Genomic DNA, 13,245 nt, shown 5'->3' with positions numbered 1-13,245 from the left:
TATAAATTAAATCCAGTTTTAAAATTGAGCTTTTAATATGCAAAGAGAAAATTCAGGTGAGTGCTGTGTGTTGGTGAGTCTGTGCCTACCCCAACATCCATTCTCCCATACTCCTTAGTAACAAAGTCATGGTTTTCCTTAAAGGCCCAACATCTGGCCCAAGGAGACTGCCTCCCAGCATCAAGGGCAAGTGCAGCTAGGAGGGGATAATTCCATGATTTTGTTTCTGACCAATGATGTGAAAATTAAGCGTAATGCAGGACTTCTAGGGCTCTCCTTCTTTAAAGAGAGGGAGGGTACCTATTTCCATTCCTTTCCTCGCCCCTTTGTGCTACCTGGAATGCTGCTATGATGGCAGGAGTTCCGGCAGCCATAAGAGAAGTGAGTGATTGAGAATGGGAAGACGGAAGCCGGGGACACTGTGGAGCCTTCACTATGTGGAGTACCTCGCTATGTGCCCCAGGGCCACTTCAGTGCATAGGAGTGAAGTAAACTCTTATTTGCACTGTCATCATCTGGGGGGTTTCTGCTAGGTGGAGTCAAACCCATCCAAGCTATGGCTATGTGTTCTTAATGTACTCTATAAAAGTGAGTCTCTCTTTAAGGTGAGAAAATTCACTTATTAAAGAACCCCTCCTTGGCAGGTTTGGGGGCTGGGGATTTTTGCCCGCACGGATAGGCAAAGAGGAAGTACAAGCGTGCGCTCGTCCCGTGTCCGTGTGTCACAAGTCTGCAAATGCGTCCACGCCCTTTCAGGCATAATTATCATGGTTTGTAATGCCTTTGTCCACCCAGCAGAAGTCCATTCCCAGCACGTGGTAATGAGTACCAGAGGAGAGGGGTGAGGGGCCCGATGCTATGAATAAGGGGAGGGCATTCTTCATTCCAGACTGCACAGCAGCCCCGGAGGGAGGACCACGACGGAGGACAACCGCTCCAGGGGTCAGAACACCCCCTGCTGCCCACTTCTCATGAAAGAGCTCCCGAGCACACCACGGCCCGAGGCTATCAGGACCTTGGAAAAGTGAGCAGTGAGCTACGCTGCAGGAGGAAGTCTGTGCCCCCTTGTCCAGCTGTCCCAGAGTGGGGCTTGTAAATGAAAGCATAAGCCCACCGTGGCGTCCGTGAGTTTCTCCCACTTCGGCGTGATGAAGTACCAGATCCCAGCGCCAGCTCCGGGCAGGGTGACCCCGCGGATGAGGAGGATAACGAGCACGACATACGGGAACGTGGCCGTGAAGTACACCACCTGAAAGAACCATCCGAAAGGGAGGCTGGGAGGAGCCGAGCCACGGGCTGTGGCCACGCTGCAGGGGCATCGACAGAGGCCGACTGGACCCACAAGCCTGGCGGTGAGGCTGCCAGGGTCATTCCCCCAGACTCTGCCAACGCTGGGGGCACAAGGCAGGCCTGGGGACCCAAGAGCAGGGAGAACCAGAAACAAAGTCTGTGCGGCGACACCCAGGACTGTGGGCGTGTGAGGTGCAGTGCGGAAGGCTGGGGCCACCTCGCACCCCCCAACCCAGCTGCCGAGGTAGCTCCCTGAGGAACTACCCAGGGAGGAAAGCAACATGCCTCCCTCCTCCCCAACTCCAACCCCACCCTCTGCTTGAGACCCCCAAATCCACCATGAGAGATGGATCTTCTAGCTCAAGCTTTCCATCCTTGTGTATACAGACACCTTAAGGGAGGCAGCCTGGCGAGGTGCAAAGAGCACGATCTTGGAAACATTTAAGTTTAGGGCCACCTGGGTGGCTCAGGTGGTTAAGAGTCCAAATCTTGATTTTGGCTCATGTCATGGTTTCAGGGTAGTGGGATCGAGCTCTGTGTTGGGCTCCATGTTCTGCGGGAGCCTGCTTGAGATTCTGTCTTCCTCTCCCTCTCATTATTATCTTTAATAATAATAATAATGATGATGATAATAATAATAAAAGGAACATTTAAGTTCAAATGAAACCACACATCTGGCCCTGAGTAGCTGTGAGACCTTTGACAAGCTAATAAGTTCTCTGAATCTGCGTCTGCCTCTGTAAACTGGGCACAAGGACACTGTTCTTAAAAAAAGAATTGTGTGGATTAATAAGCCACTGGCATAGCCTGATTTGTAACAGATGGTCATTCAGTGCAGTTAAGTTCCACAAGCCTGCTAAGAGCTGGATGCTGTACCAGGTGTCAGATGCATTAGGAAGGAGGGATTCAGGACCTAGAGAACCCAGAGATGTCTGCTTAATGGGCCACGCCATTGCACCCAGGACATTATGAAGTCCAGGGGGGCATTGTACAACCCAACCTGGGAGTTTGCTAAAAGATTCACGGAGATGACACCTGAGCCAGATCTAGAAGCCAAGGACAACTTAAGGGAGGCAAGGGGAGGTGGAGGAGGAAAGTGGGCAAGGCAGACATGTGAGGGCAAAGGTCTGATGACCCATAGGAGGGCATGGCGTGGAGGCTGAGTGATGGGGGTCCCCGGGAGCATGGGCATTTTCAGTGGGAAATAGGGAGCTACTGCAACAACTTGGGCACACCGTGAGAGGCCCTGAATGCCAGTCGAAGGATGCTCCTGGCTTCTGGATTCAGGATGCTCCTGGATTCCCTCCTGGGAGGGACCAGAGTCAAGAAACATTTGGGAAGTAACATCAGCAGAACTTGGGGACTGTGGTTGGATGAGACTTACCTGTCTACCAAACATCTGGGTAAAAGCAAGAGCTTGGGATCAGGATCCCATTCTGCAAGCCTGAGCTCAAATCCTAGCCCCATCCCTTACAAACTGGGCCACTTGGGAAATGACTTAACTTCTCTGAGACTCAGTGTCCATACCCGCAAAGTGGCGGTAATGATAGCGTATTCCTCGTGGGACTCTTGGAGGAGTTCCCTGGGACAGGTCACACAAAATGGGACAGGTCTGGGGGTGCTGGCACCAGAAGCGCCATGTTAGTCTTGCCCGGGATTCCCACCAGCCCTGAATTTGTAACGATGGCAACCCTCTGCTCACAAGCCATTTGAGTCCCAAAGGTCCAACCAAAAACTTCGTAGGGATGAGGCTGAGCTCCCCCCAAACCCTCCCTGATCCTTGAGGTGGGCAAGCACTGCGGGCTCAGGGCTACACATTTCCAAATCCCCAGCTTCTGTCTCCCCTCCTAGGGCACCTGGAACACCTGTCCCCTGGGAGGGAGACACAGATGCCACCACACACTGGATATACAGACCCCAGGGCCTGGCAGGGGGCTCCAGAATGGCCAGGACTGGCAGGCACTGGGTTTTCAGGGGACCAGGATGGAGTCAGGGACTTGCAAAGGTGGGCTGAGGGAAGGTTAGGATCGAGACTAAGGTAGAACTGTTGGGGTCATTTCATTAAGCATTTGGGTATATCGTAAACTTCATGAAGACGCTTGCCCTTGCATAGCTGACATTCCAACTAGGGAGACAGACAGCCAGGAGTGGTGCTAACCATATTATTTGGCATGCTGGAGGGTAATGAGTGCACTGGGAAACAGAGAAAACAGAGCAGGGTAAAGAGGGGTGGGAAGCTGGGGTGGGCGGTTGGGAAGACGGCCATGTTGAAATGGGCAGGCGGGGAAGGCGTCATTGAGAAATCGGCCAAGACTTGAAGGAAGTAAGAGGGACCCAACTGGGTGTGAGAGCTAGTCTAGCAGAGGGAACTGCTGGAGTAAAAGGCCTTAAGGAGGGAGTGTTCCTGACTCGTAGTAACAGCAAGAAGGAGTCCAGGGTGGCTGGCGGGAGCACAGGTAGGAGAGGAACTCAGAGACGTGGGGGTGTGGAGAGGGGACTGATCGTGTCCAACCGTGGGGGCCTTTCCTGTGGGATATAGGGAGCTGCTGCAGCCATAGGGCGGCCGGGTCACAGGATCTGACATTTCAGCCAGTTGGGCACCTCCAGGGCCGGGGTGGCACAGAGGGGAAGTGGTGGGTAACACTGCAGGGGTGCAAAGGAGGCACAGGGACAGAAGTTAGGAGGCCAGGCTGTACTCCTGGCAAGGGCCAGTGACACCTCCAACAGGAATATGCTTTTGCTGAAAGAGCTACAGGATTTCCTGATGATTCAATGTGGAATGAGAGAGAGAAAGATGGGTTGGGGGGAGCCAGGGATCGGCCTCAGCAGCTGAAAGGGTAGACTCCCCACTGCGCCAAGCTGCCACTTAAGGAAACAGGAGGGGCTATTTTCTTCCTCTAAACACCACCTACCGTCAAGGTCAAGACTTTCCTTTTGGCTACAGAGCAGGGACTGGCGGGTCTCCCTTCTCTGCACTGCTACCACCACCGGTCAGGGGGTCTCTGCGGCTCCCTGCCTCCCTTCCTAGAGAATGTGATTACTAGGGGCTGTGGGGAAAGGCAGCCCCCATCCTCCCCATCCCACCAACCCTGCCTCTCCCCTGAAGCGAAGCCCTTCAGCACACACACACTGTGAAACCCAAAGGCATTTGACATCTTGGAAGAAAATCACCGTCCCAGAACAGCCCCAGGATGCCCTCCCCACTGTGGGATGGAACTGGGAGGAGGAGATCCTGGCCAGTCTGACCTCCCCACCCCACCAAGACAGTAGGGCAGGTGACAACAGAGGAATATCCTCTTCACCTCCTGACCCTGGGGGCTTGCAGGAAGTAAGGATGGGGAGAGGCAAGGAAGAAGAGGTGACCCGGGCAGCAGGGGCTGGCAGAAGAAAACCACCAGAATGGCACCAGTCTACAGAGCTGAGACACCTGTTATCTGCCTACCGGGGAGCCTGCATGAAAACAACCATTTCTGGAGCTCCCTCTATGGGTCAGCTGTGAGTAGTCCCATTTTGCAGAAGAAAAGTGAGACTCCAATTACGCATGTCACAAGAGGTTAAACATCTCACTCAGGGTCTCCCAGCTGAAGCGAAGATCCAAACCTAAAGCTTTCCCATTCCAAAGCCTTTGTTCTTCTCAGCAGGGCCACTCTGCTGGCCACATGATCAGAAATGGATGGGCAGAGCTGGGACTGGGGGGCGGCCAGTGCAGCACTAAGGGTGTGACACTGAAGGAGGCACTCACTCTCAGAGCTGACCACACGCGTGCAGGAGCCTGAGAAAGAGTGTCTCCTGAAATCTTGCTATCCCAGGCACTGTTGGTGCCATAGCGCTTAGGCAGTGTGGGCCCTGAGCTCAAAAAGGCCGCAAGCTGACCTTCAGGCGGTCTGCTGGTCACCCCTGCCCCTGGAATTCTAGCTGCTTGAAGGGAGCTGGAGGTCTCACAGGAAGAAACAAGCCATTCTTGTCTCTGAGGGTCCCCCATAAGAGGAACTGAGCTCATCTTGCTGCAGGAGAAGGTAGACATCTCTTTTGCTTAGAAATGGCAGTCTGGGGCACCTGGGCGGCTTGGTCGGTTGGGCAGCTGCCTTTGGCTTGGGTGGTGATCCTGGGGTCCTGGACCGAGTCCGATTCGGACTTTCTGCTCAGCGGGGAGTCTGCTTCCCCTCTCCCTCTGCCTGCCACTCCCTGTGCTTGTGCTTTCTCTGTCACTGTCTCTCTAAATAAATAAATAAATAAAATCTTAAAGACAGAGAGAGAGAGTGAGAGAGAGAGAGAGAAATGGCAGTCTGGCAGTCTTTGTGGGATTTCAATTACAAAGGAGCCCGTCAGAACCAGGAGCTTCAGCCAAGCATTCACCGTGGCTTTCAAACAATGCTCTGTGCGTGATCAATGTCTGCACACCCCAGGGCAAGATAACAAATTGGGATTCATTATTTCTGGTGGCATTCCTCATTTAAAAAAAAAAAAAAAAAAAGATCATCGATCCTTAGTTGGCAACCTTTCTCAAAGAAGCAGAATGAGAAGTTAGCAGGGCTCCTGAAAATTTCCCAGACCAGAAAGCCAGTAAAATCTAGCACCAGGGATTAACTCCCAAACCAATAGAAAGAACGAGCTGTAACATTGTCCTAAAAAACCATGGGCTAATAAAGCTCAAAGGCTCTTAGAGAACATTCATTCTAAGCCTTGAGTTTGCAGAGGTGGAAAGTAAGGCCCCAATGCTTCCTGGGACTTGCCCCCCTGCCAACGACAGCTGGTGGTGGTGGAGATGGGGTAGGGAGGCCAGGGTGCTGGCTCCCAGTGCGGGGACTTTCCTCCCCACTGTGCAAACAACGACTCCACAGTTCTGCAGGCCCATCTCTTCCTAACAGCCCCTCCTGGGGAAAGGATGTCATGGCCTGGGAAGAGTCCAGGCTTTAAAGGGAAATACCTTGGGTTCAGATCACACCATGGCCACTTAAAAGCTGTGTGGCCTCAGGCAATTTACTGGGCCTTGAAGTACCTCACCTTCTCTATCTATAAAATGGGAGCAAATGTCCTTACTCAGCGGGCCGTTGTGCAGATGACTGAACTGATGCACGCGCCGCAGTTAGCACAGGGCCAGGCACCTGGTGCTCGACAAAGCTCCCTTCCTCTCCCCGTTTCCCCACCAGAGCCGCGGCTTTCAGGATGTCAGAGTGGCGCGGTTCCCACCCACTACATCAGTCTTTCATCGTCACAAAAATGAGAAAAGCCAATGCTAGTGAAGAACCGACCATATGCCGGGGATTATATGTGGCTGATTTCATTAATACCTGTAACAATCCTATGTGATACATACTGTTACCCCCAATTACAGATGCAGAAACTGAGGCTCTGTGGGTCAAATGATTCATCCAAAGTTACACAGTGAGAAAGTGATAAAGGCAGGATTTGAAGTCAGGTTGCTCCAACTCTAGAGCCAGCAGGCCATCCTTCCCCAGGTCACCAACAGGACCACTGCTCTCCCTCCTTACCTACCACCTCTCTCCAGCAGTCCCCACCTAGCCTATCCTGCTAGAGACCTGTCTGCTAGAGACCTCTCTGGCCATGTCAATCATGGTCAAGGTTGCCCTGTCTCTATTTCTAGTTGTAAGGGACAGTCCCAACAGTGAGGTTTTCTTTGTGCAAATACTTGGCCTCTCTTGCTAAGCAAGCACTTGGCTGGGATCCAAGCCACAGAAGGCAAGGAGTTCAGGAACCTCAGGACACATGGGCCATTGTTGTAAGGGTCATGTCAACATTTCCCTGGGACACTCTGCTTATCTCCCTTTGACCAAATGATGTTCCTGCTGCCTTAGAAAAACAATCTAGTCTTAACCACTTATTCAGAGCCAGCAGGCTCCTCGGGGGTCATGTGATCCCAGCTCTCATTTTACAGAAGGGGAAACTGAGGCCAGAGAGGAAAACTAAGATCAGCTCCCCCAGCAAGTGTTCAGACAGAATGACGTTAGAGCTCTAGCATCTCAGACACCCTCAGCCTGACTGCCTTTACTTTAGAAATGGGGAAGCCGAAGACTTCCACAAGAGATAAAGAAAAATTTGCTTTTCATTGTAGCAGAGAAACAATATAAGCTAAGAGCAAACCAGAAGCTAAGCCAGGCTTCATGACCCATGTAGAGATGTCCCCACACAGCAAAGCCCATGGGAAGCCCTGGACTAGAACCCAGCTCCTCACCCCCAGTCTGCTTCTCCCCCAACCTTATGTGATTTGAGGTGCAGGCCCTGCCTCTTGCAATCCTGACCACACTGCTGGAGCCCACAGCTCGAGCCCCTGTGGCTGCAGATTACAGGGCGAGCAGCAGAAAGAGCTGTTATCCAAAGACACCTATGGGCACGGCCATGGGCCCAGGGAGAGGACAAACTCAGCTCTGCGCTGATGGGTGCCAGGTTTGGGCACCTGGCGGGGGGTTATGAAGCCCACCTGGGAGGTGGGAGGAAGAGCTTGAGACCCTGACACCTAGACCAAATCAACCCCACAACCTCTGGTCTGAGCCCACCACTGCCACACTCATTCCTTGGGCCTGAAAGACATCTTGGGTTTCATCCTGAGCCACCCTTAGGATGATCAAATAATATTGATTATCATCAAGTGACCAATTAACTGTTTAACAGGTTTTTTGTTTTGTTTTGTTTTGTTTTGTTTTTATCAAGCAGCAAGAAGATGAGGGGAAACAGTGTGACCCTTACAAGAATGTCCGGTGTGTCTTGGGGTTTCCCAGACCCCTTGCCTTCTGTGCTTTGGAACTGAGCCTGGGGTGGGAATTCCAATCTCTCCGAAGGGCCGGCCAAGGGACTGCTCAGACAGAGTGGCCCAGTCTTTACTCAACAAAAATCCCACTGGCAGAGTTGTCACCATGTCGTGCTTTGGGCACATGAAGTGGAAGAGTGTTGCGCTGTGGGGGTTGCAAAAGGGCATGAGACGTCCAGAACATGGTGGTGGGAGTGATGAGAAGGAATCCACTTTACAATTTTGGTCTTTTTCCAGCTTCTCAGCAGAAGCACTAACTGACTAGGCAGCCACACCAAGAAGCGAAAAGCCAGTAGCACTTATTCTAGAGTTAGGGAGAGTGACTGAATCATGGGACACGGGTCCCATCTGCTGAACGAAGTGGCAGCCCCCGAGAGGAGAGGAAGGAAATGAATCAGAACCCACACCATGCCTCAGGAGCTCTGTGTGCATTTGTCTCATTTGGTCCTCAAAACAACCCTGAAAGAAAGGTGTTATTATCTCATTTTCCAGATGGGAGTGAAGTCACTTGCCCAGGGTCCTAGAGCTACTTAGGGTCCGAGTCAGAATTACGCCCATGTATCCTGACTCTCTTGCCAGGGCTCTTTTGTGGCTTCATGATACAACCATGCCTGGGAGTCCCAGAGATTTTTTTTTTTTTTAAGATAAATACAAGTTCTTACTTTTCCTGAAGTCTTGATTCCTTTAGCCAGGGACGCATACACAATCACCCAGGCCAGGAAGAGGCAGAAGGCCAGTGGCCACCTGATCTCCCCAGGATATTCAATCCCTGCAGAAATCTTCAGCACAAAGTACCTAAAAAGAGGAAAGAGAGAGCAAGGAGGGGAATGAGGAGGGAGGGAGGTAACAGTCTGCAGGCTGTCATCTCCCAGCAAAGCCAGGAGCCTTGGATAAACCCCCGCCCTCCTCACCCTGCCAGTTAGGGACCTAACGAGATCAGGGTAAGGAATGCTCTGATCTGGGTTCGAGCCCACAGCTGTCTGCAAAAAGGCCAGCTGGATGTCCCCGGTTCCCAGTTACAGGCTGGGAAGCCTCTCATGGCCCCGGGCAGCCTCCGAACAAGGCTAAGTCAGCTCCCCTGGCATCCGGAGCTGCCCCAGGACAGGTGTGACAAGTCCAACGGCATTGGGGGTCCTGGCCCAGCCTGCCCACAGACACTCCTGAGGCTGAGGTCTTTCCGTAAGGACACACCACTAACAGGCACTCTGAACCATCAGGGACGATTTTTGTGTATTTTTTGTAGTGTTCTACTCTTTTAAGAGGCTGCATTCCAATTGCATTTGTATAATTTTAAATGTAAAAGAGTCATGAGGCTCAATGACCAAAACTGCTGCTCCGTAGGTTAGTTCAGTTGCTCTGGGCGCTGGCCGAGCCTGGCTGAAATGGAAAAGCAGGGCCGGCTGGCCCTTACCCAAGGAATGCAAAGACCGAGAACATGTGAACAGAAGGGGACTGCTGGTCATCCGTGTATCTGCTCGAGAAGCCGTGGCCCGCCTGGCAGCCCCCACATCCCTGGCAGTGGCTTGTAGCCCGGCCGCCCTCCGGGGGACAGGAGGTAGTCATGGGGACACAGAGCGGTGACTCAGACAATCCTTTCAACTGCAATGACCAGTGCCAGGATTCTGGATGCAAGCACCACGCTGTAGCCTAGCATTTCTCTGTGACCTGAACAAAGGGCCAGCTAGAATCCAGACTCCACGGGACTGCAGAAACGTCAGCCCAGAACGTTCTGACCTGCAGAGGGACGCGAAGGTGGCACCACTCCTGGCCTGGCTGGCAACGGTGCTCTCCAGCCTGCCAGTGAGTGTGGACTCGGGAGGCCGTTAATCAGCGCACAGCCTTGCGTTCTAGAACAACCACGTTCCTTTCTGTCTCAGCCCCTGTGGCAATCAGGGCTCAAGAGTGGAGTGAAAGTGGGCTGCCTGGGTTAAGTCAGTTAAACGTCTGCCGTCGACTCAAGTCATGAGCCCCGGGTTGGGCCCCCTGTTCCGTGGGGAGTCTGCCTCTCCCTCTCCCCCTGCTCATGCTCTATCTTTCATTCTCTCAAATACATAAATAAATAAAATCTTAAAAAAAAAACAACAATTGAGTAAAAGTGACCAAGGGTGGAAGTAACGTGGGCCCCCAAACCTTAGGAACATTTCCCAAGCAGTGCCAAGGCTCTCTACCGTGTCCCCACTCCCCTCATGGGCAAACCATTTAGGCAACAATTAATTCCACAGCATCTAGGCCATGCTAAGTACGCCATGCTTTAATAAGGGACTTCTCCAAAGGCTAATAACATTTCTTCTTGGAAATGAAGACTGGTCCCAGAGGATTAGTGAAAACCACCAAAAGCAGACCTAGAATCATTCGAACCACATGGATAATGTGATCAGATTTTGTCTAACCAGCAGGTCAAACTCAGCTTCCCAATACTAAGGGTGAATCAAGACCCACTACATTATCTTCACAAAGAATTATGTCATCATTCAGCCTAACTCCCCCTTTTGTCCTGTTCCATGTACCCTCTGCGTGCATACAGGAGAGAAAACCTGGAATAGGAATTACTTGCAATTGGGAGAATTACTGGGGATAGGAATGACTACTTCTTACTATCTAAGTGAAGGCCACAAACCAGGGGTCCACTGACATGTGAATTTTATTTGGCCCCAGTGTTTTATCTGAATTAGTTTGCTAACATTTAAAATTGGAGAGACATAAAAATTTGGATTTTATTTCCAAACTCTCATAAAACAGAAGCTCTAGGGGCACCTGAGTGACTCAGTCAATTAAGTCATGGTCCCAGGGCCAGGGGTAGGTCATGGTCCTAGGATTGAGCCCCACATCAGGATCCTTGCTCAGCAGGAAGTCTGCTTCTCCCTCTCCCTCTGCTGCTCCCCTGGTTGTTCTCTTTCTCTCTCTCAAATAAATAAATAAAATCTTTTAAAAAGAAAATTAAAATAAAATAAAATGGAAGTTCTAGCAGCAGTGACCCCACTTCCCACAAGACAGTGACCATTGGGAGCTCAACAGCAGCAGCCTCCCTCCCCCGTGGCAGACAAGGCTCTCTAGTTTGCCATAGTCCCCACCATTCTCTATCATCTTGTTCATACTTCAAAACCTCCCTGCCAAGCCCTTGGCCTGTCTGAGTTTATAACGCTGACATAAAGCTTAACTGGAGAACACTCCTTACCTACCCTTCAATGAACTCTTTCCACATTTATCTACCTTAAAAAATCATCCATAAACTTTATGAAATCTTCCTAGAATGGCTGAGGATTTCCTTATATTCCTGAACCTCAATCCTCAAAGACCAGACTAAAATGGATATAGAAAGTACAAAAGTGAGGCAAAACTGTTTAAAAAAAAAATAGTTCTTCTTTAAACTAAGTCATCGACAATGACTTGTTTTCATACTTTTTGCCTCTCTTCCCTTCTGAAGTTCGGAGGAATTAAAAATAAAAACCCAACACCTAGTTCATTGAAGGTCTGCTTTGACCCCATCGGCTGAAGGTTTTGCAGTGTTCTGTCACCAACATAGAGAGTGACAGCACCACCAATTCTATTCCCAGAAGCACGCAGTCACCTTTGCTCTCCCAAACCACAACGACCAACAATCCGCTCTCAGAAGCCCAATCAAGGAAGAAACCTTCCTTCTGGGTCACTCAAGTAGTGGGGAGGTTGCAGAGGGAGGCAACCCATCCCTTGGGCCACCCACACCTCTAGATGACAGCTTGAAAATTCATTCATTCACTGGGTTTCCCTTAGAAAGTTAAGAAAAAAAAAGTCTTACTTGAAATACTCTTCACTCCCGCTGACAAATGTCTTATTGGCCTGGCTGGTGAAGTTAACCATTGTCAAGTTGGGATAGGCAGTCATGCAGAAAGTTGAGTTCTTGATCTGTATTTTGGGATGGTCGCTGATGACACAGGAATCTGTGTAAGAGGGCATGGAGCAGAAACACGGTGAGATCTGTACAGAAAACACACGCACGTCTCTCTCTAGCAACTGGAAAACAAGAGCCGAAAATACTTGCCAAATATTGGAGAGTAACTTTGGGGAAGTGTTAACTGAGCATAGCCGGGTGCAGACGAACCCAAGGATTATGTGTTATTCACGCTGGAGCCCCCGGGACCCACAGCAGTGCCTTGTGCTGATACCAAAGGCTGTTGTTTTCAGAGCACTCCCTATATGGCCAGAGCTGTGCCAAGCATTCTGCATGTGTTATCTCATTAATGTTCACAACAGCCTAGAGAGAGGTGCTATTGCTGCCTTTTTAAAAAATGGGTGGGGGGGTATACCTTGGTGGTTCAGTAAGTTAAGTGTCTGACTCTTGATTTCAGCTCAGGTCCCCATCTCAGGGTCGTGGGACTGAGCCCCATTCAGCGTGAAGTCTGCTTGAGATTCTCTCTCCCTCTTCCTCTCCCCAACCCCCTCCAACTCTTTCTCTCTCTCAAGTAAAAATAAGTAAATCTTAAAAAAAAAAAAAAGTCTTTAAAAAAGTGAGGGAAAAATTCAAGGAGGCTAAATAACTCTACTCAAATCACACGGCCAATAAGGAAGAGAATCAGAATTCAAACCCTGATCCTTATGACTATGACTCCATAGAAAACAAATGGCTTGCAAAAATGAATCTTCAATTGAATTTTGAAAATTGAAATCTGCAATCTGAAATTTCATCAGATGTAAACAAGCCTTCAGAAGGACTACCTCCACAGAAGGCTTCCTAAGGAGGTCACCTTGAAGTCGACATACAGTAAGCGCTTTAAGACACAGCCTGCATCTGCTTTCCACACACTCATGTGGGGTAGTGGAGGCAGCTGCCATGCCATGTGCTTGTGGGCCTCCAGCAAGACCCCACACGTGCTTCTCAACTGGGGACAAAGCTGTCCCCCAGAGGACACTTGGCAATGTCTGGAGACATGTTTATTTGTCATTTCTGGGGAATAGGGAGTTACTGGCATCTAGTGGGTAGAGGCCCCTGACTCCGCCAAATATCTTCCAGTGCCCAGGACAGACCCCCACCATAGAATTATCTGGCTAAAATGTGCAGAACGTCAAGGTTGAGAAAGCCTGACCAAGGCTGGAGTGGGGAAAGGGGACTCACCACGTGGCTCTTAGTGTGTCAGGCACTATTCTGGACACTTTAACAATGCTTATCCCACGAGATCCTCATCAGATCTGGCAGGTGTATATTACTATAATAC

The 13,245-nt window shown here is 50.6% G+C and overlaps 1 protein-coding gene across 1 annotated transcript in view; it reads right to left on the bottom strand.

Annotated features, from left to right (window-relative positions):
* SLC6A5 (solute carrier family 6 member 5) overlaps positions 1–13,245 on the bottom strand; it is a 56,184-nt gene that overhangs the window by 28,708 nt on the left and 14,231 nt on the right. Inside the window, exons 6-8 of the mRNA XM_047693770.1 lie at positions 11,832–11,973; positions 8,719–8,851; positions 1,115–1,249 (exon numbers count right to left, since the gene is read on the bottom strand). Coding sequence (XP_047549726.1) covers positions 1,115–1,249; positions 8,719–8,851; positions 11,832–11,973 — 410 coding nt within the window. The remainder of the gene's footprint in view (positions 1–1,114; positions 1,250–8,718; positions 8,852–11,831; positions 11,974–13,245) is intronic.

This window comes from Lutra lutra, chromosome 10 (genome assembly GCF_902655055.1).
Source record: "Lutra lutra chromosome 10, mLutLut1.2, whole genome shotgun sequence".
In the NCBI taxonomy this organism is placed as follows: Eukaryota; Metazoa; Chordata; class Mammalia; order Carnivora; family Mustelidae; genus Lutra; species Lutra lutra.
This window is presented reverse-complemented; position numbering and strand designations above follow the sequence as displayed.